Below are 26677 nucleotides of genomic sequence, written 5' to 3'. Positions count from 1 at the left end.
AGTGATTCACACACACGTAGAGCACATAGAAGATCAAATACAAAACAAAGCATTTAACTTGCTACTTTAGTTACGATGGGATTTGAGAAACTAGTAAATTAAGTGATTTTAAAATGAAGTTTATGATGTTCTACTTTAATGACAAAATAAACAATGTGGTTAAAGTGGAAATTTCGAGATTAAAGTTGACATTTCGTCCTTTTTTCCCCACTGTGTGCCCCTTTTTTTTTTTTTTTTTGGTCTGTACCCTAATTGGCTCAGACGGTGGCCTACGACTCCCTTTTCATGGCTACTTTGATATCTGACAACTTCTTTTTTATTTTGGCACTGTGCGACTTTGTGAACTTGAGCTTTCGAGTTTCTCCGACATGCTATGTCACTCGATCAACTTCCTTTTGTTCATTATACCACTGTTTAAATTAACAAATAGTATGTTTTTCCTTTGCCTATAAATGACTTAAGGGCAATTTATATTGATTTGCCTATTCAAAGAGGTATAATTCTGGGAGGAGTTGGGGAGGGACTGCACGCACGTTACTTTTCACGCTGACTGGGATTTATGTAGCGGAAGTTGGCGAACGCACAGATTCCTGCATCTGGATTTTTCTGTGCGTAAGCACATTTCGGCTTTTGTGCTTATGTCCTGTGTTAGTGCGAATTCTACGCACGGCGTTATGCATGAGGTCCCGAAAGATCTAAGCACTCTAGATGGCTTGTGTAAAACACACAATTCGGATAAATAGGCAGATGCAAGCCCAAGTAAAGATTTAAAAGCTATCAACAAGATTTTAAAATCAATTTGAAAACTTGACAGGCAGCCAGTGTAAAGAAGCTAATATTGGAGAAACGGAATCAGACTTTCTTGCCCCAACCAGAAAGCAAGCGGCAGCATTCTGGACCAACTGTAACATGCATATCCGGGATTTGCTAATCCCAGAATACAGTGAGTCGTAGTAATCAAGGCGAGAAAAGATAAAAGCATGAGTAGCTTTCTTAAGAGATCTAGAAGATAAAGGCTTGATTTTACCTAATAGACAAAGCTGGAAAAAGCAACTCTTGACTTCAGAATTAACTTATTTCTCAAAAGAGAGGTTACTGTCAAAGATAACGCCAAGATTGTGGACTTGAGGTTTGCAAAAGACGGAGAAAGAGCCGGGAAGTCCAAGACCTCTTTGGGCTTTAGTTGATGGACCCACTATAAGCACCTCTGTTTTATTTTGATTCAGATCAAGAAAATTATTAGCCACCCAGGATCTTAGTTCAGATGAACACTTGTGCAGTTGACTTATTGCAGTGTTGCAGATAGGAATATAAACATGTGTATCATCAGCATAGCAGTGAAAAGAAATGTCAAATTTCCTAAAAATAACTCCAATAGGGTGAAGGTATATAGAGCACAAAATAGGACCCAAACTGGATCCTTGCGGAACACCACATTTAAGAGGAGCAGTGGACAAAAAAGTGGAATTTAATGTCGCTGAAAAGTGTCTACCAGTTAGATATGACTTGAACCAGTTAAGAGCAGCCCCTTTAAGTGCAACAAGATGTTCAAGCTGCAACAGCAATATCTCATGGTCAGTAGTATGAAAGGCAGCGGACCGGTCAAGGAGGACTGCAGCGCCACCTGAGTCGCTAATAATAGAGATGTCATTGAATACTTTAAGGAGGGCAGTCTCAACACCATGATAATGCCTAAAGCCAGATCGGTAGATGTTAAATAAATTATTGGAGTTAAGGTGATCAACCAATTGATTATAAATAATTCTAATATTTTAGCCAGAATGTATGTGGCTAGTTTTGCTATTCCGGCTGTCAGATTTTCAGGGTGTTGCTCCTTAAGTTCCAGTACTACTTGCCATCTTTTTATAGCACCTCTCCTATTCTCATAGCTCTTTATAGAAATTCAAAATGAATTACGGGGAATATATAGCATTAAATACAGACAATATCTGCCTAAAGCATTAGATGTTACTAAACATTAGATATTACTTAATTAAAATGGAGTTATACAGTTATGGCCGAAATTATCAGCACCCCTGGAATTTTCCCAGAAAATGCACCATTTCTCCCAGAAAATTGCTGCAATTACAAATGTTTTGGTATACACATGTTTATTTCCTTTATGTGCATTGGAGCAACACAAAAAAAACGGAGAAAAAAGCCAAATCTGACATGTCACACAGATCTCCAAAAATTGGCCGGGCAAAATTATTGGCACCTTCTCAAAATTGTGGGTAAATCGTTTTATTTCAAGCGTATGATGCTCGTTTGAACTCACCTGTGACAAGACACAGGTGTTGGCAATATAGCAATCACACCTGTAGCCAGTTAAAATAGAGAAAAGTTGGCTCAACCTTTCTGTTGTGTGTCTAAGCATGGAGAACAGAAAGAAGAGCAGAGAACAGAAATTGTGGAAAAATATCAACAATCTCAAGGCTACAAGTCCATCTCCAGAGATCTTCATGTTCCTTTGTCCACTGTGTGCAACATAATCAAGAAGTTCACAACACATGGCACTGTAGCTAATGTCCCTGGACGTGGATGGAAGAGAAACAGTGTCGGCTCGAACTATCCGTCGATATCTGAACGAAATGAAACGCTATGGCAGGAGAGCCAGGAGGCCCCCACTGCTGACACAGAAACATAAAGCCAGACTGGAGTTTGCAGTTGACAGGTGTCTGCATGGAGATTGATAATACACAAATAGGTTATTGAATAATATTTATTATTTAAGAAGCAATATTTGATTATTTTATACCAGTGGACTCCTGTTGTAGTAATCCGAAAACACAGAATCACGGAATTAACGCTTAAAAACAGATTTTAGATTTAAAAATGGAAATGTGTGGAATTTAGAGACTGAAGGGGTGACTGTTACAAAACTTCCCAATCAATTAAGCAATTGAATAATCTGTAGTTCTATCATTCAGATACTATTTTCTAGTTTTTTGTTTTTGAAGTGAACGCAATTCTTTGTAGAAACCTAGTTGTGCCACTGTTTGTACTCGTTTCCTGTATGTTTTCTCGTTCAAGGCATGTGAATTAGGTAGCTGCACATGACAGAAATGTTGAAGTGAACAGTATCAAATACCCTAATTACGTTGCAAATACTAAGAAACATGAGGTTAACTGTAAAATTGAGGACACAATATCCTGGTGACTTACGAATCAACGGGTTCCCTTTTAAAAATTCACAACAATGTTTCAGGATTTAATAAATGTTTTGCCTCACGGTGAGGAGGAACACCAGGTCCATATTTGACTCTTCTGTTACAAACTCGGCACGTACAAACCTGAGCAGAAGAGCAGGCATCTCCTCGGATGCAACAAGCCCTTTAAAGCGGGTTACTGTTTCTTGTTTTTTCTGTTTAGTTCCCGGATTTAGCGTCTTGCAGATTAGTTTGCTTGTCAGATGTTATCTTTATGAAGAGCTGCAACTTTTCCACCTTTTCACAGGCCACACTTCAGTCCCTTCACAACAACCAGCTGAATCTTAATGACGTTTTAGCAGTGGTTGCAGACAATGCATCATACTGTCTGAAAGCATACCAGGAAGTTTTAGGGGTTATGCCTAACGGTGTACATTCAACCTGCTTGTGTCTTGTCATCAGAGAGACCTTGCAGCACTATAAATACTTTAGTGAGGCTGCATCACTTGTGGTATGGGTAAAGTATGTAAAAGGAGATGGGCAGCCTTCTTGTCACTGAAAGAGATTATGCTGACCAAACCATACCCCCAGTTCGAATCAGTAGGGTACCAGGCTGAGCATATTCACCTCTACAAAGAGTTCTTTCTGGCTGAGAACACATCAGCTCAGGTTGTCACAAATATCCTAGACCCTAAAAGTAAAGTTAACATTCATCTCAGATGGATGCAACAAACTAGTAACAGATCTTACAATTCTGGAGGGCATTCGCTCTCCTACAACAATCTCAGCATACAGTATCATGGAGGATCTAGGCTCCTACCGGGTGAATGGAACTGCAGAATAAGGTTCTGTTGTGCTAGTGTGCTGTTTCATTAAAACGAATGTAAAGTGCCATTTCAAAACTGGAAATGTTTGCGTACACCAAATTCCATGCACTTTCCCATTATTAATCCCAATGAATGTGCACATGCCCTACAGCCCCACCCTGACACCTTCCTGAATTTTGTATATTTTGATTATATAAATAGGCCCTTCTGTTCAGTGTTTTGTTAAAAGATTATGGCAGAAGCATGTGGGGGATGGAGGAGAATATGAACTGGGGCTAATGGGAAAATTTACAATTTGTTAGCTTAAGCAGTGGTATGAGCAACAAAAGGAAGTTGATAGAGTAATGTAGAGACACACAAGATCAAGTTCAGAAAATTCGCATAGTGCGCAAAATAAAGTGGTCAGATATAAACGTTATTGACTTCCTCACAAAAAGCAATGCAAAGAGAAATGAGGCATTCACTTTACTGGCACTTTCTAACCACAATATTCATAAGAAAAATGATCACATTGAATAAACAGAAGCACTGTTTTTTACAAATGAAATAAGTGTATTAAATGTTGCTTTGTGGTGGTCTTTAAGTATTTTCTGTGTATTATAATTTTATTTAGCAGACGCCATTTTTCAAAATAACATTTAAAAAAAATTGGTTTAAATTTTTATTTACGAAACTAAGTGAACAAACACCAAGCAAAAATGTAAAGGAAAGAAGTATATTCTATAGTTAACTCAGTCACTAGATGAAAACTAGCGATCTTTTAAAGGGGAGTGACCTTTAAATAATAACTAATAATACAGTTTAACAATTTACAAATGTGTATAGGATGATCCTAAAGAGTTCAGAGCAAAAACAGATCTGTAAAGTCCCCTCAGTATTAGTATTTTAAATAACATGATGCTGAAGTTTGTGTGAGGTAAAGTCATCAACTGCTGTTGTACATTTGATTGCCTTTTTTTCTCCCCTGCCATCTATCTATCCCTTTATTTGTTGTGGACAGTCTACTTGTGAGTCGTTTGTATATTGTTTGCATTGAAATATGGCGCTTTTCCACTGCATAGTACGGCACGACACGGTTCAGTTCAGCTCACTTTTGGGGGTTTTCCACTGGGAACAGTACCTGGTACCTGGTCCTTTTTTTAGTACCACCTTAGCCGAGGTTCCAAGTGCGCCGAACCGTTACCAAAACGTGACGTGTAAACTCTGCTGGTCACTGATTGGCCGGAGAAAATCGTCATTACTGCGTCACTGGCTATTCTTTTCTTTAAATGTACACACACGCGGAATTTTGTGTCCCGTCTCTCCATCGCTGGACGCAGTTTGTTGCATAAGTGGATGAATGTTTCTTCAGACATTCGAAAGTTCTCCAGCCACTGAGTGTTTGTAAAACCAGGAACAATCACATCACACCACTCTGAAGCACTGTTAAATGTCCAAACAGATGGTCTGTTGCGGCGACTTTTTTGCAAAATGTGGAAGATCTGTAATATACAGAATCAGCATTTTAATGTTACACTGGCAGTTAAGTTCATTTTATGCTTTGCAACATTGATAAAAGTTAGCTAGTGATGTGCTTTTTTTAGACGCTTACCCTTGCGCGTCGTCGAGCTAAAGTGTTGTCGGTTGTCTGCGTGTTGTTGTAAAAGTTCCACGGTGTCACGGCAGTAGAGGCGGCGCAACTATAACGACACGTGAATAATCCTGCCCACTCTAAAGGGGTACTAAACTGCAGTTGAAACGCAAAACGAGCCGAACTGAGCCGAACCAAGGTAAGCGGTACTGAACTGTGCTGTACTATGCAGTGGAAAAGCGCCTATAGTGGTCCTTGTACCTTGGGTCTACAATAGTGGCAACAATGTACCCGAGTTCTTTGTAAATCTCAATAAAACGATTGTTTACGGCCTCCATTAAGAGATTTTACTGGTTTTTGACTCTGAAGTCAGTATGAGCACTCATTTTAATGCATTAACTGAAGGAATAAAGTTAGAAACCAAGGCTTCAGATTGGCAAATTTCTTTTGTCAGTTGTTGAGATGTAGCGAGGAGTGTGATTATGTTCTTGATCAAACCCCACTGATTAGGTATTGATTGCAGGTAACACAGAATCTGTGCACAAGTTCCAAGGTGTGTCTTCTGCTCCAATAAGCTTTGCACATATATAGAAATGTGCTGTTCCATCTCGCTGAAACATCTTTTTGAAGAATTTTCAACTGCATACCAAGTCCAGTTTGTATAGTTTTGGGTCAACAGTTTGCTAATTTTGAATGTTTAAAATGGCTGACTATTTTTCTGCTGATCACTGTTATATCCGAGGCACTTCAGTGGAATATTACACAGTCATTCACGGAAAACTGTAAAGTATGAGTCATACATGGCACACTTGTGGTCTTGCATTCTTCCATCGCCTTTGCAATGTCACGTGTGTTGTCTCGTAGTACTACATGAACATCCTCTTTGGGTATGTTCCATGTTTCAGACATGCTTTAAAATAAAATCAATAAAAATATATTAAAAAGTAAGTAACATTCAATTCAATCAAGTCACGCTTAAACCAAAATTCAACCCCCACCCAAGAGAGAGAAAACTAGAGCTAATCTTTAAAATTAGCAAGGAAGGATTAATATCCTTTTCCGCGGTACACAAGGTTTTTCTAAAATGTAATTGATTAGATCCTGCCATATTTTTAAGTAGTGAACAGATCATCTAAGTGAGAATTAGATTTTTTTTCAAGTTTCAAATAGTATAGAAAATTGTTTACCCATTGACTTAAAAAGTGGGGTGGGATTCTTCCTATTGAGCAAAACCAGTCATGCATACATGTAGTGAGGTAAAGGCAATTCTAATTTGTCCTTCTCCTCTTTAAGCCCATCTGGGAATACAACAAACACAGCTGTTAATGGATTAGGAGTGATTGTGGTACCAAGGCTGTCTGATAGGCATTTTGTCCTAAGTTGTTTGGTGCACATCCAAAACAAGAATCCAAAAGTAAAATGGAATTAAAACATAGTTCAAATTAATTTTTATTCAAGAATCAAAATGAAACTGAATAAATAAAAATATCAGGATCAGATGCTACAAGTGAAATAGTTCTTTATATTAAAATTCTCACACTCCTAGGTTTTCTTTGTATAGCTAAAGTGAAAAATTTGGCCAGTCCAATCTCTTCTCAACTGAAACTGGTCCTTGCTTATTAAGCTAGTATCCTATAAAAATGCTATCTTGGGCCTTTAGACCTGTTAGGTGAGAGAATACTTTTTTCTCTTTAATTCATGATTGAGACCTTTGACATTCCATTTCATAAAATTTACTGTTTCATCATAGAGACCTTGCTTCTGAACTTTTTTTTTGGCAATTTGTAGTAAGGTAGTAATTGTTAATAATGATGGCTTTGACCTAGGCTCCATAGCCATTACACCCAAAAATATGAAGTCTATTGTTATGTTTGCATTTAGTTATTGGGGTGGAAAGGATAAATAAGAAATTAGCATTGCTCCCTTTTTCAAACCCCTCCCCTAATCCCCCATATTTTTTCCCCCAAGTGAAGGCTATACTACACTTCACAAAGTCCCGGACCTCTGACATATCAAGAGTGACAAAGCACGTTCACAACAAAAAACACAAAGCAGCTGCAGTTTAAAAAGGTTAAAATTGGGATCTTATAATAGTACAGTCCAAATATAATAAACCTAAGGAGTGAGATTAAACAGTTCCCATGGAGACTGAGGTATCCTATGATAGACATGCCTGATACAATAAACCAAGGGTATGACTGGGTGAATGATGTAAATAGTTAATTACTTTGTGGTTGCCAAAATGTACACATGTTTGATGCAAGAAATTTCAATATATTACTTGAAGTTTAGCAAAAAAAGGGGGGGAAAAGGTGGCCGAAAAGAAAGTACAGGGTGGGCCATTTTATATGAATACACCTTAATAAAATGGGAATGGTTGGTGATATTAACTTCCTGTTTGTGGCACATTAGTATATGTGAGGGGGGAAACTTTTCAAGATGGGTGGTGACCATGGTGGCAATTTGGAAGTCGGCCATTTTGGATCCAACTTTTGTTTTTTCAATAGGAAGAGGGTCATGTGACACATCAAACTTATTGTGAATTTCACAAGAAAAACAATGGTGTGCCTGGTTTTAACGTAACTTTATTCTTTCATGAGTTATTTACAAGCAATAGCAATACAAGCAATGAGTTGTTACTCATTCATGCAGTTTTTCACAAAGTGGTGCTCCTAACCCCTTCTTTGACTGTAAACGACTTGGTCTTTCATTGTTTCTGGTTTTATGACTAAGTGTAATTGTCACCTTTTAAAACAAATTTCTTGATCCTTGCACAATATTTATAGGCTTGTAATGGCCTGTTCCAACATTTTTTGGAAGTGTTGTAGTTATGAAATTTGGAATGCGTATGTATTTATAAAAAAGTTATAGGAAAAGAGTTAAATTCTTTTACTGGTTTCAATTCAAATACGCATCAGAGAGTAATAAACACAGCTTTGTTTTAATTTGCATGTTTCAGATTTTGTGCAGTTGAGGTTTGTACTTGCCAATGAATTTTGTTATTGATTAGTTGCCTTGTTATATATTATGTACAGTTAGCTGTTACCGATCTCTGATTTCTTGTTACTTGATTGGCCGATTCTGATTTTTCTTTATCCCTTTATAAAAAAAAAAATAAATATATATACAATTTTTTTTTATATTTTCTTCATTTGGATCTTGATCTTTTTTTGTCCGCAAATGAATTAGAAGAAGCACTAGATGGCAGTAGAGAGACAGCTAAAACATAGGCATTGCATTAAGAATCTCCTCCAGGCTTATACTACTGAAGACTGTCACACCTCAAAACACAGACATTCAAGCTGAACAAATTGTTGTGCTTTAAATTAACTAATCTTTATATATAATCTTCATTTAGATCTTGATCTTTGTTTATCCGTGAATTCCACGCATGCATAGACCACCTTCCAGTTTAGTACGTTGTTGTTACTCACGAATGTCAACAATGTACCGGAATAACGAAAGGGGTGGTGGACAGTGTTACGCTCGTTATCTCTTGAGGCCTGGTTAGAGAATGAGATTGCCGAAGATAAGATACGTGCCTACATAACATATGAATAAAAGACCGACAGTGGGTAAAATGAACGGCACGTTCCGGAAATTATTATTGTTACGTTGTTGCTGGCGAGTGCTGCACATCTCATAGTCAGTGAAGTGATCCCTATTTATGCTTTAAAGAGCCTGAATACCTATGTGTCCCCCTTTTATAACCATTGCTCCGTGTATATTGACTTACTCTTTGGATTGCCACAAAGCAACCTGCGAGATTGGAGAAAGGTTGAGAAGAGATCGTGAGAGGAAACGACGGACTGTGTGTTAACGGACAGAAGCAGAAATGCTCCCACACCACCACATAATTACTATTCGGACAGTGATTCCGAGTAGGCCGTTCCTATCGAATCAATATCCAAGGGTTTTCTTGTGTAATTTTGTTTCCCTTATAAAAAAAATCAAGGGCCGAAGGGCCCAGTTCACGACTAGCAGCCGTGTTTAAACAGGGAGCCCTTCACAGACAACTTTTAACATGCTAGCGTATTTAATACATACACACACACACACACGCACTACGCTCCTGCGTAACCAGACACTTTGAAGCCTTATGTTCTATATTAATGTGATATCTTTTTGTATTAAACTATAGAGCACAGGTGTTAACTGTGCCTTTTTATTAACAAAAGGTGTAACAATTCATCCCACACTAACACGAGCCGATTGCTACCACTAATCTGTCCTAGGTAACGGCAGATGATAATAGGATAGACCAATATCACACCCCAAACAATTTCCCGTACACCCTTTATTCTACTCGGTTCAATCCCTTAATGCCAATACTTTATAGCCCACAAAAAAACCAAATAGTCAAGCTCTATCATCAAATAACGAGTATATTATATACAATCCCTTACACATGCACCGCCCCACCATAAATAACCCTTATTCTGTAGCGCCACAAATATATACATATATTTACACAATAACAATATTAATTCCCCAGTTCCCTTCAAGAGATGATAAATAGATCCACAAATGTCCCATGTTCTGTCCTGCAACTGCCGGCAATAAACGAGGTGTCCTGAAAATCGTGGACTACTGTCACAATCATCTTTTAGTCATAAAGACATACAGTCAGTCCTGCACCATGATACAATAGAAGTCCTTTGAAATAGCTCACCCGAGTCCGAAGGAATTAGAACGTTTCATTCCCGATCAAAAGAATACCTTCCACCTTCTGCCAGGACTGTAGGAGCTCCTAGTCTTCTTGTATAGCCAGTGCAGTAAGTGATCTCCTTTTATCTCTCCGATTTTCTTTTCCTTTTCTCCTCTTCTCCTTCTCTCTTAAAACGGCATGCTTTATGCAAATGACTCCCGAAAGAAAACAGTAAAACCGGAAGTTCCACATCTGGGCACCGCTGTCAATCTCCGGATGTATTGTTATAATTACAAGCTGTCATATTTTAATGTACGGTCTGAAACCAGGCTTAAATGGGGAAAGCTCAAGCACCTTTTTGGGGAGGTGGCTAGGCAGGAACCTGGAAATCGTATGTGCATTACATCTAGTGCTGTCTTTAATTACATCCCTTTGTATGCAGTGACAATCACATTTTTGTAAAGAGCTATATTTTCAGAGCTATAGTTTTCACATATTCCTTTTAAACACCACACTAGCCATACTCGCGTCATGCTTTTTGTTTATACTGTTTTCTCTTAGTGTGTCTAATAAAGATGTAAAATGAGTACATAGAAGTACAAGCAAAGGGGTAACACAAATGTTAACCTTGAGCATACATCCAATTTCAATATGAATATTCAAGCCTTTCTTTAGGTAAAATGAAAATTAATAATATAAAATTAAAATAAAATGAAAAATTACCTGTTCAGTCAAAATGGGTGTCAATTTTCTTACTACCAGCAAGAAATCAAAATTCTTTTAAGTAGATTGATTTAGCAACCATATATTAAATCGGGAGATCTCCGGTTTCCCTACCTTATGTAGCCTGTGTTTGTTTTAACACTGCATATTCTTTGAAGCTACAGTATGTCATGAGCATAAAAAAAGGTACGGTTACAGCATGATGTGGATCAAAAAAAAATGTCTCCTTGAAACAAAGTTCTATCTAACTATCTAAAAGCATGGTGGTGTGCTAATTGTAATGTGTTCAGAATGCCACTGAACAGTGTGGACACAATTGTGAGGATGTAGGAGTAATCCAAGATTTGTTTTTATTTTTATTTTTTTTTTATTTTATAATAGAGGAAGATTCATCGGGTCAAGATCAGCACTATCATGAATTAGAAGAAAGTGTGATGCAGGACCGCAAACCACCTTTAGACAACATGCCACCTTCCCATCCAGGTAAAACAATTTTTTTTCCTTGTTTGTGTATTTGTTGATTTAATTATTTATTTTTTAAGCAGTGTTTTATTTTGAAATGCCGATATGTTTAATATTTGGAAGCAAGACATAAACTAATGTATTTTTTGAGCAATTTGCAGGGAAGTACTGTAGATATGCTCTACTTTAACTCTATTTCTGTTGCTGGGAAAACTTTTAAGTCAAACAGAATAACTGGTTAATACAGTTACTCTGGCTGTACTTAACTTGTATAGTAAACTGTGGAATATACCTGATCAGGTGCAAGCTTTTGGACTACCATTTTCAGAAACCTCTCTTGAGGAATAATGTGGAAAATAACAGCTTAAAAGAACAAGAAACGGGAAATACTTTAGGGGCTGTTAGATCTAGTTTTATTCCTTGAAGATATAGATGGTGGAGGGGTAAGGGAACACAATATTATGTATGTGGTTTATTTTTTTCCCTTGTTTGCATTACATTGTAATTTGGAGAAATGTCAGACCTGCCATGTGTATTTAGAGAAAGCTATAATTTATGCACCACTTAAAACTGTTAAGCAAATTTTTTCATTTATAATGTAGACAATAAAGAAATGTGTACATTTTTGCTAATCTTAGACCCGGTCCACACGTACCCGAGTATTTTAAAAAAAACAGCTTTTTGTATGCATTTTGTCCTTTCCTCCACACACAAACTGTTTTAGATCTCTGAAAACTGAGCTTTTGAAAAACTTCCAAGGTGAAGATGTTTAGAAACTCTCGTAAACAGATAAAATAGTTTTTGGCTTGTAATGTCAGAGTTTGCATGGGTATCTTCTTTGATTGACATCTGTATATGTGCCATTATCTTTTTTTGTTTACATGAGTCAATTTTGTGCGATTGTGATCTAAACTGGTGTTAACCTTGTTAGCGGGACAGTTTACAAGTTTGCATTTTAAGCATACATTTACTTTATCAGAGGCGTCAGAATGCGTTGCAGAGGTAACTGCTATATCAAAAACTCTGACACAGATCTCTAGTTGAGAACAATTTGTGTTTGTCAAGGACATCACTGTTGTCTTTGAGTGAGCTGCTTCGCCCGCACATCGAAGGAAAGACAACTGTAAAGATATTGCTTATCAGTGTTGTCAAAAACATTGCCTGCACACTCTACTATTTAGTAGGTGAGGGGAGATTCCTCAAGGTGCAGATGCCTTTGGGTTATCAAGTGAGGTGGTTTCTAAAATAGTAAGGCAAGTGTTTGAAGCAATTATTGTTCCTTGGGCCCCATATGTATACAGTCACCTGTCACTGAGTCCAAAGTAGAGGAACATGTAGAAATACAGCACTAATTCATGGATTATTTGAACAGAAAGGGGAGGTTTTCTCTTAACATACAAGCCACCTGTGATTAAAATCGTTTATTTATTGACGTCGTAGTGAAATGGCTCGGTGATCATGACACCTGTATTTTTGCAAATTCCATGCTGAACACACATTTAAAATAAAAGGTGATGGACATTAATTTAAGTGACATTTCCTTTGTTGTCTGTCTGTTTCGTGCTTTTGACAGCAAATTTTTGCATTTTCATGTGGATGAAGATTTTTTTAAAAACTGCACATGTGGACGGAATTATTTTAAAAGCTGAGGAGGAAAACTCCCATTTGAAAAAATATCCGGGTATGTGTGAACAAGGCATTAGCCAATTATTCCAAAAGGGTTGTTAAGCATACTTTGCATTCTACAAAAAATGTGTGTTTTCATCTGTTTTAGCTAGAGTGGTAAACATGTTTAAATCTTTAACATTCTGCTGTTGCACAGAAGTGAAAGTGGAGGTGAAGGAAGAATCTGGGCCATTTGAAGTCACAAGTGCTCCTTTAGATGGTGTTCATCTCAAGCAGGAAAAGCCTCAAATATACTCCAACCAGCTCAGTCGCAAAAGGCCATATGATGATGGTCGTGGTCGTGGTTACTATGAGCACAGGGAGGATAAAAGGTATGGGACACATTATGTGAAGATAGGACTTCTGTCACTCCTTAGCTGTTTGTAACTGCAACAAACACTTAAGTTTTAATAAGTAGTTAATGCAACAAAATGTGTATTTGTTTGGTTTTAACAGGTAGAGGTTTTTTTTATTGACCTACCACAATCGGTGATGTCAATTTTACCAAAAAAAAAAATCTGGAGGCACGTATGTGCATTAACCCTCTTTCTCCTTGGGCATTTTGTTTTTCTGCTCAATTTTTTTTTTATCTATCTAAAACTCCTTAATCATTGCAGCACAGTTTTCAGGTTGCAAACAAATTCATCATCATCCTAATACTCTTCTTTCTAGCAAGAAGTTTGAGTATCGTTATGATGAGTTCATAAATAGCTGGTTTTTTTGTCTTTAAAAATGTGAGCCTACTGTTTGCTTAAATGTCGTTTTACTACTGTCAAAATTAATTGGCAATGCCCGTTTCATGCCTTTAAAGGAAATGTTCACTAAAGATATGTCATTGCAATTCATGGGGTAGTTATGTCTACACATGGTACTTTTCCAATATCCATAGTATAAATATTGTATTAAAATATGATGGGTTCAACAAGGTCAACCAGACTGCACACATTTACTTTTTTATTCCTGTGATCATGAGATGTACGTAGGTACAGTGCATAGTGTACAAATTGTAAAATATGTTCATGGCAGTGTAGGTAAAGACTGAAATCCTTTTCTGTAAACCTAAAGTAACACTTAAAGTTCTTCCTTTTTGGAAAATATAACTTTGTACAACTTTTACTTTACACTTAAGGTGTGCCAGAAGTTTGAAGCAACTAACAAACTCAATTCAGAGCATTCTTTGGTGATGCTTGTGGTTTTCCCATGTTTGTTTGGTGTTCAGCTGGTGCAGCTACATGCGTACCTAAGACTCTGTGGTCATGGGGAAGTTGCACCATTAAATAGAGTTCTTAAAATAAAAAACTTAAAGGCTCAATTTCTTACTTACCCAAGTGATCCATCACTGTACATATTTTCTGAAGGTTACTGCATCAGTCTGTAGCTCAGTTTTTTTTGTTTTTGTTTTTTTTTTTTACAACTACAGTACCTTGTTGCATAATTACCCAATATGAGGTAGTTTTTATTATTCAGTTTGCACATTTTTTGTTGTAAAACCATTCGGACAAATATTTTTTTTTGTTAAACTTAAACAATAAGGTTAGCATGTTACTGTATCGTGTGGAAATACAAATATATGTTACTGAACCAAAAAAACGTCAAGCCGATTTATTTTTAAATAAGGAATACATTTACTATAAATGTGCACTGTGACATATAACTAACTTTCCAGATTTTTGCCAGTAGGGGTCAGAATTTCAAAAACAAATTAGAAATGTCTTCTGTGTGGTCCATTTGGTCTGTTTTTATATTCACCATAATTTTCCTTTAAGGGGAAATGGGTCCAGGTTCTTATGGGTTAATACTTTATATTATCCATCGGTATTTTTATTATGCCTAAATTAAGTTATTGGTGTTTTCCTGGGGGAAGCTGCAATTAATAGTAAAAATGTAAATATTTTTTACTATTAATATTGGATAAACTATTTTATATATATATATATATATATATATATATATATATATATATATATATATATATATATATATATATATATATATACACACACAAACCCGTGTTTACCTGCCTCATTGCTAGCCAGTACTAGTGCAATTGTACTGCTGACAAATATCGATTTATTAATATTGATTCTGAAATTTTAAAACAATACAGTACTTGTTTTCTGTAGTTTCTGTAAATTAGATGTGCTTTCCTGTTCTTTTCATAGCAAGTTCAGATCCATAGACTACTGAGATATATATATATATATATATATATATATATACACACACACACACAACCTTCACTGACTCCTCATGTTGCTGTTCAAAATTAGCTGAAAAAAACTGCAGCTTTCAAACAGTGTCCTGTAAATGTTGGTCTCTTAATTTATTGAAGTTTTGTTAAGGTGTTTGTTTCTTATCCCTTTGTGCTCTCCTACTTTGCGCGTGATTTAACGAATGCTGCATCTTTAAAGTGCATGCATAGCCACTTTCTTTGCTGTTTGTCCCTGGGGTCTACATTCTTAATTTATGTTTGTTGTGTAATTTTAGCTTTAGGGGGTGAGACTACTTTAAAAGTTGACAGTAATCTTGGGGAGTTGGAAGAAATGCCTCTTTTCAGATGGTGTTTTATCTTGAAACGAGACTGGTGTGTGTATTGTGTTCTGTTGTCCTTAAATAACACTTTCTAATCAACACTTTTCAATCAAGTAATATTTAAATATTATCTAAGCAGTAATAGCTATAGTAATTTTTTTCTTTAATCCCAAGAATGTCGCACATAGTTATTAAAGACAATCCACTAAAAGAAAGGTACTCATCCATCCACTTTCTGTACTTGGTCTCTTGCTCTGAACCGTTTTATGTATAGTTTCACAGTTTGTTATATTTGTATGTTGAGCCTTGGGTGAAATTTTGATTGAAAAGTTTGGGAAACACTGCTTTAAGACTAATGTCTAAAGGAGGTTGCAGTACTTGCATTTTACTGACAATGTCACGAATGCACGAAATCAAAAGGAATCTAGTTCTCTCTTTCCCAACTGTTGTAGTGAAAATGGTGTTGAATATCGAAATTTTTCAAAATATTTTATTGAAGTTAGGAATTTCAATATCCATATGACGCTAAGCAGTGGTCAGCCATATAACTGGCTCTTCTAGAACTTGCTTTGTATTTATGAATGTTAAGTTTTGGCCTGTTAGGAAGGTTGTACTTGTATTTTAATTTAACAACCATCTTATTGTTGCAGCAGAACCTGTGCATCTTAACTGTGTTGCTCCCGCTTCATTAAGGCACTATAATCTACATAAAAATACAGCTGGAGAAAGAGGATTAATGTTCATAGTGTTTAGATTTTTTTCCACTGTTCTCATGAAGGTCCTGATATTGCTTTAATGTATATGCCTAAAATATGCTAAATATATATAAACTTTGTTCAGTTGAACCTTAAAAATGTTGTTTGTTGTTTTACTTTTACTGGCCATTAACCAAAGTTTGCTTTTTCAGTGGTAGAGAGAAACTGTTCTTGTAATTATTACTAATGAACTGTGGGAATCCCAGGAGTCATTTGTGGTGTGTGTGTTGTTTTTTTTTTTTTGTAGCTTGTGTGAAAGCATCGTTAACCCTTTAATGACATAAGTATTTAATGTTTAAAATTTGACCTGCTTCTGCTGCTAAAATGTATTTAATGTTCATTTGAAGTGTTTAACAAGTTGAGAGTTAAAAACAACCTTTAGCATGTTTTATAGTGTTGACTGTAACTTGGAAACTGCGTGAATTTACTATTAAGTTTTTGGAGGCAATGCTGTGTTCATCACTGAAAGGCATATAATGTGAATAAAGTATCTTTAGATATTTCACTAGCATAAGAAAGACTTGAAATGCAGCCAACAATAACGCGTATACTTACTAAGGTGCAATACCTATCACCTACCTTAGCAGCAACTTGTTTTTCTTACTCTTGTAGGTCTCGGAGGATAAGGCCACTTCTGGGACTACAGTAAATGTGTCTCATCCACTTAATGCAGCTTTATACCCAGATACCTTTTTAGTTATGTTCACTACAATATCTATGGTTTCAAATTGCAGATTATACAGTATTTTATCATTTAAAACACTGGGAGTAAAACTAATGAACTGATATTTATTAGAATTTGATGGTTATCTTTTAGATTCCAGTGCTTTTGTCAGATGTCTTTTTAGGTGCTCTTTTAGCACTCATGAAGGGGAGCAGTTTATTCATGGCAACTCTCAAATCATTAGACAAATATGTTTTACTTAGAAGATGCCTCACATTAAGAAATATACTGTGATATACAAACAAGATTAATAATCCACATAGTTGGGGGTAAAAAAACTGAACATTTGGCAAAACGGTTTCCTTACTTTAGTTTGATTGAATCGTGACCAGGGTGAAAACTTGCTTCCTTAAACTTGCCTTTAGACCAATGAATGAGTAAATGTGCTAACAAAAATCAATATAAAAACCCGAGTTTAGACAGAGAGGAAGCTGTAGGAATTTTTGTACTGATTGTCAGAAGTCCTCACCAAATTGTGTGATATTCTTGCAAGAAAATTTAAGCAAGTATTGGATGTGGTGGGGATAAGTAGATATAAAACACATGCTGCTGTCTCCTTGGAGAGCTGTTGTCCTTTGGGGGTTACTAGACCTAGAACAATAACAAGGAGGCAGTAAATTGTTCAGAAGAAAGCAGGTCACATGTTGCCTATATCTCTCAAAAATAAGTATTAACAGTGTAGAGGTTTTTTTAGCTCTTAAGTGAAGAGAATTGTTCAGTTTATTCTTATCTAGTAATTGGCACGGATTAAAAGTTTAGAGTTCTTGAGTATATTCAAAGCAATAATGAGGTAAAAAATAAATGTGCTAAAAAATATATTTATTTACATTAGCATATATCAGCGTAAACCAGTAAAACAAAACAGTCTCAGTGATTAACAGTGGAGACATTGACAGTTAGCTGCTAACAGTTCTGTAAAATAGACTAAATGTTGTGCAACAAGGCAAGTATTGTAAAGCATCTGAGCATAAATTTTTGGGAAGCAAAAAAAAGTTCTGTTTTTGTCTTGTGTATGTTAGACATACTTGTTCTTATCTGCTTCATTTCATTTTAAATTTGGATACTCTATGCATAATAGAGATGCTAATAAAATCTGTGCAATATAGTATTGTAGTACTTCCATACACTAAAAAAATAATTTTTTTTGCTATTTTTTGCTTCTGTTCCAATGTAGAAACTTTTTATAGTTACTTGCAAACATAGCATCTATATGTTGTGCAGCGCTAAAAAACACAAACTGGCTGATTTTGGGATCACTTTTTTCCTAATTGTTCATGTCATGTGTTTGTATTGTACTGATTAGACTGTTGACACAGTATGGAAAAAGTATCAAAATACAGTGCTGACAAAAATCATTGAAACATTTGAGTGTGGCTGTAGATGGGAATACAAATTTTGACACAGACAGCTTTTAGCAGCAGTGAAGCATTATAGGTTGTATAATTTTAAAAATGGGTTTAAAATTTTTGTATTCTGGAAGTAGATAAATGATGCTTTGTAAATAAGTCTTGAAAATTTTTCTGAAGCACCATTATAATGTAGCTCTATTGCTAATCTTGCAAATGTTTTTATTTCGGGAAACTGAAAAATATTTTGTCATTTAAGGGGTTAACTTTGTTTTTGATACAGGGAGTCTTCTAAGAAATTCTTCTGGATCATAGCTTTATTTCTGGGTATTTTATCTCTAGTTAAAGCCACACTATTAATAATCGTAACTTTTCTAATGCTAATGCACCTACCTTGCATATTGTATTAACGGGAAAAAAGAGGCTAAGTATCCCCTCCTTTCAGAATTCCCTCCCATGGACTGGTTTTAGACGTGGAGGAGAGGCCTTTCGGCACTAGGAAACCAAATTATACGGAAGCTGAGACCAGAGTCCTTGTAGAGGAAACTCTAAACCACAAAAATGTTCTGTTTGCCACTGATACTCGAAGGCCAACCCCTTATGAGCGACAAGCATGCTGGCTGGAGATCCGTGAAGCAGTTAATGCTGTAAGTTCTACAAACAGAGAAGTGGAGGAACTTAAGAAGAGATGGCGGGACCTGAAGAAAAAGACAAAAGATCGTATTACCAAATTAAAGGAAGCTCCTTCTGCTGGAGACCCTAGACTTTGCAAATGGGAGCAGATGATTGCAAACTTTCTGATGGATGAGATCACAGAGTGTGATTACAGCGGTTTGGATGCTGCTGACCTTGAAGGCAAGTTCTTGTACCATGATTTATGTTTGGGAGGGGTTATTTTCAAGTTTAAATTAATTATTATTAGTAATTACTTGACATCTTGAATAATTGTCTAGCAGGAAATTCCATTATTCAGTGTAGTTAAGGTACATACTGAAGCTTTCCAAGCTGCTTAGTTTTTGAATATGTTAACCATTAGCATTTCATGTGTTTGGGAAGGATTTTATATTTTGTATATTAAATCGGCCTGTGTTTGCTTCTAGGACCTCAGAACCATTATTTTCAAGTGGAGACTGAAAGCAGGTTTGAGACACTTCAACTGGATGGAAATTCCCCGACAACAGGAAAATCTGAGCAAAATCAGCCCATCATGATAATTGATGCAACGGGTGTTGTACACCACCAGGATTTTATGAGCAAGAGCAGTCGCAATGATTCCTCAGATTTTTCCAGTTCATTTGAACTTCCAATGTACAGTGATGAACCTCTGGTTAATACAAATGACAGCAGTAATACAGCCCAGGGAGTGGCTTGCTGTAGTGCCTCTGTTCACTTGAAGGAAACTAGTATTGCTCTAGATATGCCCTCTCAGGGACAGAGGGTGCAAGAAGTTTCAGTGCTGTCTGTATTTAAATCAACTTCTCCAGAGATAGTACCCATGCAGCATCAAAGACCAAGTTCTGTCATCCTAACAGCTGACCAGGACTTGTTGGAAGAGCCTTCTAGGCCATTTGTTCACAATAGAACAACGCAGGTGCCACAGTGTGGTGTTAGTACATGCGAAGAGGGAACAAGCATGAGAGATCCTCTGTCAGAACAGCTTGGACCTAGTATATGGAAAACGTGTGATGACTTGGTCCAGGAGCTACGTGAATGGAGAGAGGAGAGGTCACAACAACATGCAGAGTTGCTGTCGCAGAATGCACAGCAGCTGGCTTTTCTTCGGACATTAACCCAGCACATGGCAGCTGCTGTTCACAACATGGCTGAAATTTCTGCAGCTTTTCAGAAGATTGCATCTGATGTGGCATCAGTGATGAGATCTGCTTCTTGTCCTCCACGCGAGGATGCTAATCAATAATGTGGTTGAGACAGGTGGTTATGAAACAGGTATCGCACATGTGAAAACTAAATATTAAGGATTCAAAAATGTGTAAATTCAAAACAGGCTTAAGGTGTAGATATTTTTTTTTTAAGTTAATTTTACATTGAAGCAGTCTTTTACTTATCTACATTGGTTAACCTGATCTTGCAAGATGAAGACACAATCAAATTTCAATATAGAATAATGTAGTTTCTTTAGGCTAGCCTTCAAAATACATTTCCAGATTAAGTGCACTTACTACAGAGGAATAGAAGGCAGTATTTGTGTTATCTGTATAGCTACTTGGTGGTTTTGTTTTTATCCTGGGTCGAGGGATCCAAAAACGTTTAACCTGTTGAAGTTACATGTGTGTGAAACTATATGCGTTTGTCAAAATAGTAATGCGTTTTCATAAGGTCTTCAGCAGTTGCAAAGGTAAATGAAGTTTGTGTGTGTATGTATGTACTGTATGTATGTATGGTGTTCATTTTAAATTTGTGACTTATTATTCTTATCCTCATTTTAAACCATGTATACATTTACTCAATACTTATTTTAAAAATTGTGTTTAACACTTGCTTTAAAGTTCTTTACCTTTTGTTAAAATTATAGGTCTAGATCTCCCCAACCTCCTGCCGAAGATGATGAAGAAGATTTTGATGACACCCTGGTTGCTATTGATACATGTAAGTCCTTCATGTACAATGAATCTTTAGATCATATTTTAACTTTGGTTTGTGCCTTCATTGTTGTTGAGATGAAAACTGTCATGAATTGGGAGCTTTAGTACTAGTACTTTATTTGCTCGGTCACATCTTCCAGAGCATCTTGGTAATTTTTTCCCAGGTAAGGGCGCAGAGGTATTTACAAGAGTAATAAGTATCTACAGTCGCATCTTTCTTTTGTAATTTTTTTTTTCCTTTTAAGGTGTTGAGTAACAATGGTAGCATAAAGGTTTTGTTCCATTTAAATTTTTAATGAATACTGGATCGAAAGATCTATTTACTTATCCAGGGGTGTTTTTACTGATGGTGGAGAAAACGTTTAATCTCATGCACTTGTGGAAAACAAAGATACCATTGCTTATGCAGTGTGCTTAAGTTGGGACCCACACTAAACAGCAGCAAGCCATATTGAAAGAGAGATGAAAAACGCCTGATTACCCATGCTGCACAGTCCATGTTAAGTATGTAGTCTTAAACCTAGTGAGGTGTAAGGCAAGTTTTCAATTTAAAAGTTGGCACTTGTTTGAATGAGCCCTCAGTTGTTTCCAAGACATTTTTTCTGGAAGTGTTTTATGTAACAAATGTTTTTACCAAAACACACACGCTCGGGACTTTGTGTGTGCGACCGGATGCTTGATGTGGGTCATGCGGCATGAGTAATTCGAGGTTTTTCTTTTTTTTTGAATGGATTGATATTGTTGACTGTTTAGTGTGGGCCTGGATGTCTCTTCCACCCCCTTTCTACAAACAAATTGGTTAAATGTTTGTTTTGTATATCCCTTTAATATCTAGATGCATTTGAGATCTAAACAGTACTATGCTGGATAAATTAAACCATGGATCTATTCTAGAACTCTTGATCAAGTCCTCAAGCTTTATGGCTTCTGTTAGCTGGTGTAATGTTTATATCTGAACCACACACCTGTTTCTGTTGGTAAGATGGCTCGACTCAGAAATTTGCACCTTCAAAAACATTTCACATAGCTAACAAACTAGTCCCACACAGCTTTGAATTTGCAGAAATAGGCACTTGTTCAAACATAAACCAAAGATCTCAATGCACCAGTTGCCCATAAAGCCCCTGGTTTCACACAGCTTGCCAAGAAAATGAGGTGACTTGAAAATGACTGTGTGATGCACCTAAAATGAACTAATCAGAATATCTGTATCTTAAAACTAAAATCTTTTTCTGAACCACACACACAATCATGTTCCTTGAAAATAAAACTTTAAGAATAATCAAAGATGAATAGTAAACAGACTTGCCTAAGGTAAAATGTTCACAGCGTGGTTTACATGGTTTATTGGATCTCAAATGTGTATAGAATGTTGACCTTATACTTAACTTACAAACCTCAGGTTAGGTTGGGGTGCATCAACATCCTCAGAGCAAACATTGTATCCGTGGTGCTCTTTCTTGGCATGAAACCATACTGCTGCTCGCTAATCATCACCTCACTTCTTAACCTAGCTTCCACTACTCTTTCCCATAACTCCATGCTGTGGCTCATCAGTTTTATTCCCCTGTAGTTACTGCGGTCCTGCACTTCCCCCTTTTTCTTAAATATCGGCACCAGTACACTTATTCACCACTCCTCAGGCATCCTCTCGCTTTCCAAGATTCCATTAAACAATCTGGTTAAAATATCCACTGCCATCTCTCCTTAACACCTCCATGTTTCCATAGGTTTGTCATCTTGACCAATGGCCTTTCCATATTTCATCTTCTTCATAGCTGTCCTTACTTCCTCCTTGCTAATCTGTTGCACTTCCTGATTCACTATCTCCACATCATCCAACCTCCTCCCTCTCTCTCTCTCTCTCTCTCCATTCATCAGCCTCTCAAAGTACTCTTTCCATCTGCTGAACACACTCTCCTTTCTTGTGAGTATGTTTCTATCTTTATCCTTTATCACCCTAACCTGCTGCACATCTTCCCCAACTCAATCTCTCTGTCTAGCCAATCGGTACAGGTCCTTTTCTCCCGCCTTAGTGTCCAGCCTCTCGTACAACTCATCATATGCCTTTCCTTAGCCTTCACCATGTCTCTCTTCACCTTGCGCCTTATCTCTTTGTACTCTTGTCTACTTTCTGCATCTCTGACTATCCCACTTCTTTGCTGTCCTCTTCCTCTGTATACTCTCCTGTATTTCCTCATTCCACCACCAGGTTTCCTTTTCCTCCTTCCACTTTCCAGATGTCAGTCCAAGCACCCTTCTTGCTGTCACCCTTACTACATCTGCTGTAGTTTCCCAGCTGTCTGGTAACTCTTCACTGCCACCCAGTGCCCGTCTCACTTCCTCTCTATCTCAACCTTGGAGTCTTCCTTTTTCAACTTCCACCATTTGATCCTTGGCTCCACCCTCACTCTCTTCCTCTTCTTGGTCTCCAGCGTCATCCTACAGACCACCATCCTATGCTGTTTAACTACACTTTCCCCTGCCACCACTTTGCAGTCTTCAATCTCCTTCAGATCAACTCTTCTGCATAGGATGTAATCTACCTGTGTGCATCTTCCTCCACTCTTGTATGTAACCCTATGTTCCTCCCTCTTCTTAAAATACAATTCACGACAGCCATATCCATCCTTTTGGCAAAATCCACTATCCTCTGACCTTCTTCATTCCTCTCCTTGACACCATACCTACCCATCACCTCCTTGTCTCCACTATTCCCGTCACCAACATGCCCACTGAAATCTGCTCCAATCACCAGTTTCTGTCCCTTGGGTACACCGTTCATCACTTCATCCAACTCGCTCTAAAAATCTTCTTTCTCACTCATTGCACACCCAACTTGCAGTGCATATGCACTAACATTCATCATCACACCTCCAGTTTCCAGCTTCATAATCATTACTCTGCCTGACACTCTCTTCGCCTCCAACTCTCTTGACATACTGTTCTTTCAGAATATCCCCTACTCCCATTTCTCCTCCTATCCACACCATGATAGAACAATTTGAATCCACCTCCAGTTCACCTTGCTTCCTTTCTATTTAGTCTCTTGCGCACACACAATATATCAACCTTCCTTCTCTCCATCATATCTGCCAACTTTCTCCCCTTACCAGTCATACTGCCAACATTCAAAGTTCCTACCCTCCGTTCCACTTTCTTTGCTTTCCTCCTCTCCTCCTGCCTCCACACGTCTCCACTCTCCTCCTTCGGCCACCAGTAGCCCAATTTTTCTGCTAGCACCCTGTTGGCTAACAGTACTGATGGCGGCCGTTGTTAAAAGCAATCAATGATTCCTTTAAAGCCAAGGATACAGATTACAGGCAGGAAACCAATGTCTTCTCTGCTGACCCCAGTGGGATCCTGCTGCCAGAAGAGACGTCCTACCGACAGGCATAACCAACCCTTTAACTGGCTAGGACCTTGGCTCCTCCGACTCCCTCTGCCATTCCTAGGCCTTGCGAGAGAACCCTCCTGGAGCAGTTGGTCACCCTTGCTCCCCAAATTACTCAGCAGGAGTTACCCTCAGTACCATGTTGAGCAATGACCACATGCTCCTCTCCTAGGACTCATCTTTGCTGCTTGCCCACATTTTCTTGCACTGGCTCTCTTCTCCCAATCCTGCTGCCTTTCTCCTGTCTCTTTAACCTCGGTTTCTCTCTTCTGTGTCTCTCTTCTCTTTCTGTCCTCTACTCTCTGCTGTGCAGGCTCCTTTTATGGCCTGATGGGGTGTAGATATGATGTGGTGCTACCTCCTTGGTGTGAATGAGGCACCTGACTGATATGCTTGCCTTTGCATGTGAATGTGCAATCATCCAAGTACCACAGTCATCCTGTACCTGACCAAAGCCTGCACTTCCTGGGATGTGATTATTTAAAAACTGAACTGCAAACGGACCTCTCATCACAATACCAAGATAGAATATATTATTTAGTCTTATGAAGCATATATATATATATATAGAGATAGAGATATAGATATATATAGAGAGATATAGATAGAGAGAGAGAGAGATATAGATAGATATATAGATAGATATAGATATATAGAGAGATAGATAGAGATATACATACACACACACAAACAATCCCTCTTTACCAGCCACCTCGGGACTGGACACATGGCCGGTAGCTGTTTTGGCCAGTTATTCTGATGCATGCCTATTTTCAAGGTACTTGTTCTGTACCTCTTCGTTCCTGAAGAAACCATATCCACAAGGTTTCATCCACGATTTCGCACGTGTGTTTTTTTTTTTTTCTTGTACGACGACTGAACAGTTTGGTGTAGTAGGTCCACAGCTCAAGTCAAAAAGGCCACTTTTTAAATACTCGCCACACTCGTGGCTTAGCGAGGGGGCATGGTATATATGGCCAATGGCCTTTCGGTTCACGGAGAATTCGTGTTGTAGGCGATCTTAGCTTAGGTGCACAGGTGAGGAGTCGTCCGCATTCGTAATTGTTCCCGGGAATTGCTAATTGCCACATCTGATCCACATCCCCGTGATAAATAGAAGCATGAGGCGGTTAGGGGGAGGAAAGGGAAAGAACGGGAGGTTAATGGAGAAGGAAGCAGGTAGAGGAAAGCCGGTGCAGGAGAGTGAATGAGAGAGAGCAGATTCGTTGGAGCAAAGACGGGCAGCTGTAAGGTGAACCCCTGCAGAGGAGTGTTTTGCCGATGCTCAGTGGGGCTGAAGAAAGCGGTCGCTCCAGCTGAGCGATCACGGAGCTGCAGTGATTGTTATTGAAGACAACTGGCTGTCGAAAGGAGGCTTTGGGCTGGTTTAGCTCTAGCGTGAGCGCCCTGGCCGCTGGGGAAAGAACCCAAGACTCGGTCTGCAGGCAGGGCAACTCCCCTGTTGCGAAGCCCAATGGGAGAAGCAGGGGAGCCGCCAGGTAGAAAGAAGGCGGCACCCTGATTCATACCTACTGAAGTGTGTGGGAGTTCGAAGAAGGGTGTATGTAACATTTCTCATTTTTAACTGAAAAGAACATTTCATTATGAATTTTCACAAGAATCTTTTCAAAAGTGCATTTCAGCATTTTTTTTGTGTGAAAACCGTATAATCCTTTTTATTAATACTTTGCTTTAGTCAAAAACCTGACAAATCAATCAATAAATATTGGTGACTGGGAGAGTAGGCTGGGAAACTGCAGCCTGAGCAATGGTCCCTGTACTCAGTCTGGTTTCATGGCCATGGTGGCATTGAGTGTAGTACTTAGTAGCATCGAATACAAAGTAGGAAATCTCCCTGGGTAGGGCGATACTCCAACACAGTTTAACAGCACAATGTAAATATTCAATAAACTTAAAACTGTTCATGTTTAATCAATCTACCTACGTGTTACCTTTAACCTCCCTGTGAGAAAACTGTGAAATCTTTTGCTTCCTTGTACTGACACTCTACCCCACGCACAAACTGACTGAGTTTTGAGGATGTGAAAGGTTTGCAAAAAGACAATGTTGTGAAAAATGGTAAACTTGCTTCTCCTATATGGTTAGTTTAAATGCTTTCTCCAAATATAACTTGTGTGTGCCCTTCAAATTTATTGTCCCATTCTGGTTTTAATTTACCTGTAAGCAAATACTTCTAGAACCTCTGAAAGAGTCAGGCTTATTTAGTAATTGAATAAATATACAGAAAGAGAGAACCCACACATGTGTAGCATCTTACA

General features: G+C 37.8%; 2 protein-coding genes across 2 annotated transcripts in view; both read left to right on the top strand.

The window, feature by feature from the left end:
• The window catches only part of hnrnpul1l (heterogeneous nuclear ribonucleoprotein U-like 1 like), a 76718-nt gene that overhangs the window by 6332 nt on the left and 43709 nt on the right, over positions 1 to 26677 (top strand). The window contains exons 3-5 of the mRNA XM_039768243.1: positions 11299 to 11400; positions 13202 to 13376; positions 20935 to 21008. Of these exons, the coding sequence (XP_039624177.1) occupies positions 11299 to 11400; positions 13202 to 13376; positions 20935 to 21008 (351 nt within the window). The remainder of the gene's footprint in view (positions 1 to 11298; positions 11401 to 13201; positions 13377 to 20934; positions 21009 to 26677) is intronic.
• Positions 18148 to 20927, top strand: LOC120538776. Its single transcript, XM_039768244.1, has 2 exons — positions 18148 to 19256; positions 19502 to 20927. Exons 1-2 carry the CDS (start codon positions 19184 to 19186, stop codon positions 20317 to 20319), a joined length of 891 nt encoding a protein of 296 aa, XP_039624178.1. The 5' UTR covers positions 18148 to 19183; the 3' UTR covers positions 20320 to 20927.

Source organism: Polypterus senegalus, chromosome 11 (genome assembly GCF_016835505.1).
Source record: "Polypterus senegalus isolate Bchr_013 chromosome 11, ASM1683550v1, whole genome shotgun sequence".
Taxonomy (NCBI): Eukaryota; Metazoa; Chordata; class Cladistia; order Polypteriformes; family Polypteridae; genus Polypterus; species Polypterus senegalus.
Note: the sequence above shows the minus strand (reverse complement) of the source record. Positions and strands in the feature narration are given on the sequence as shown.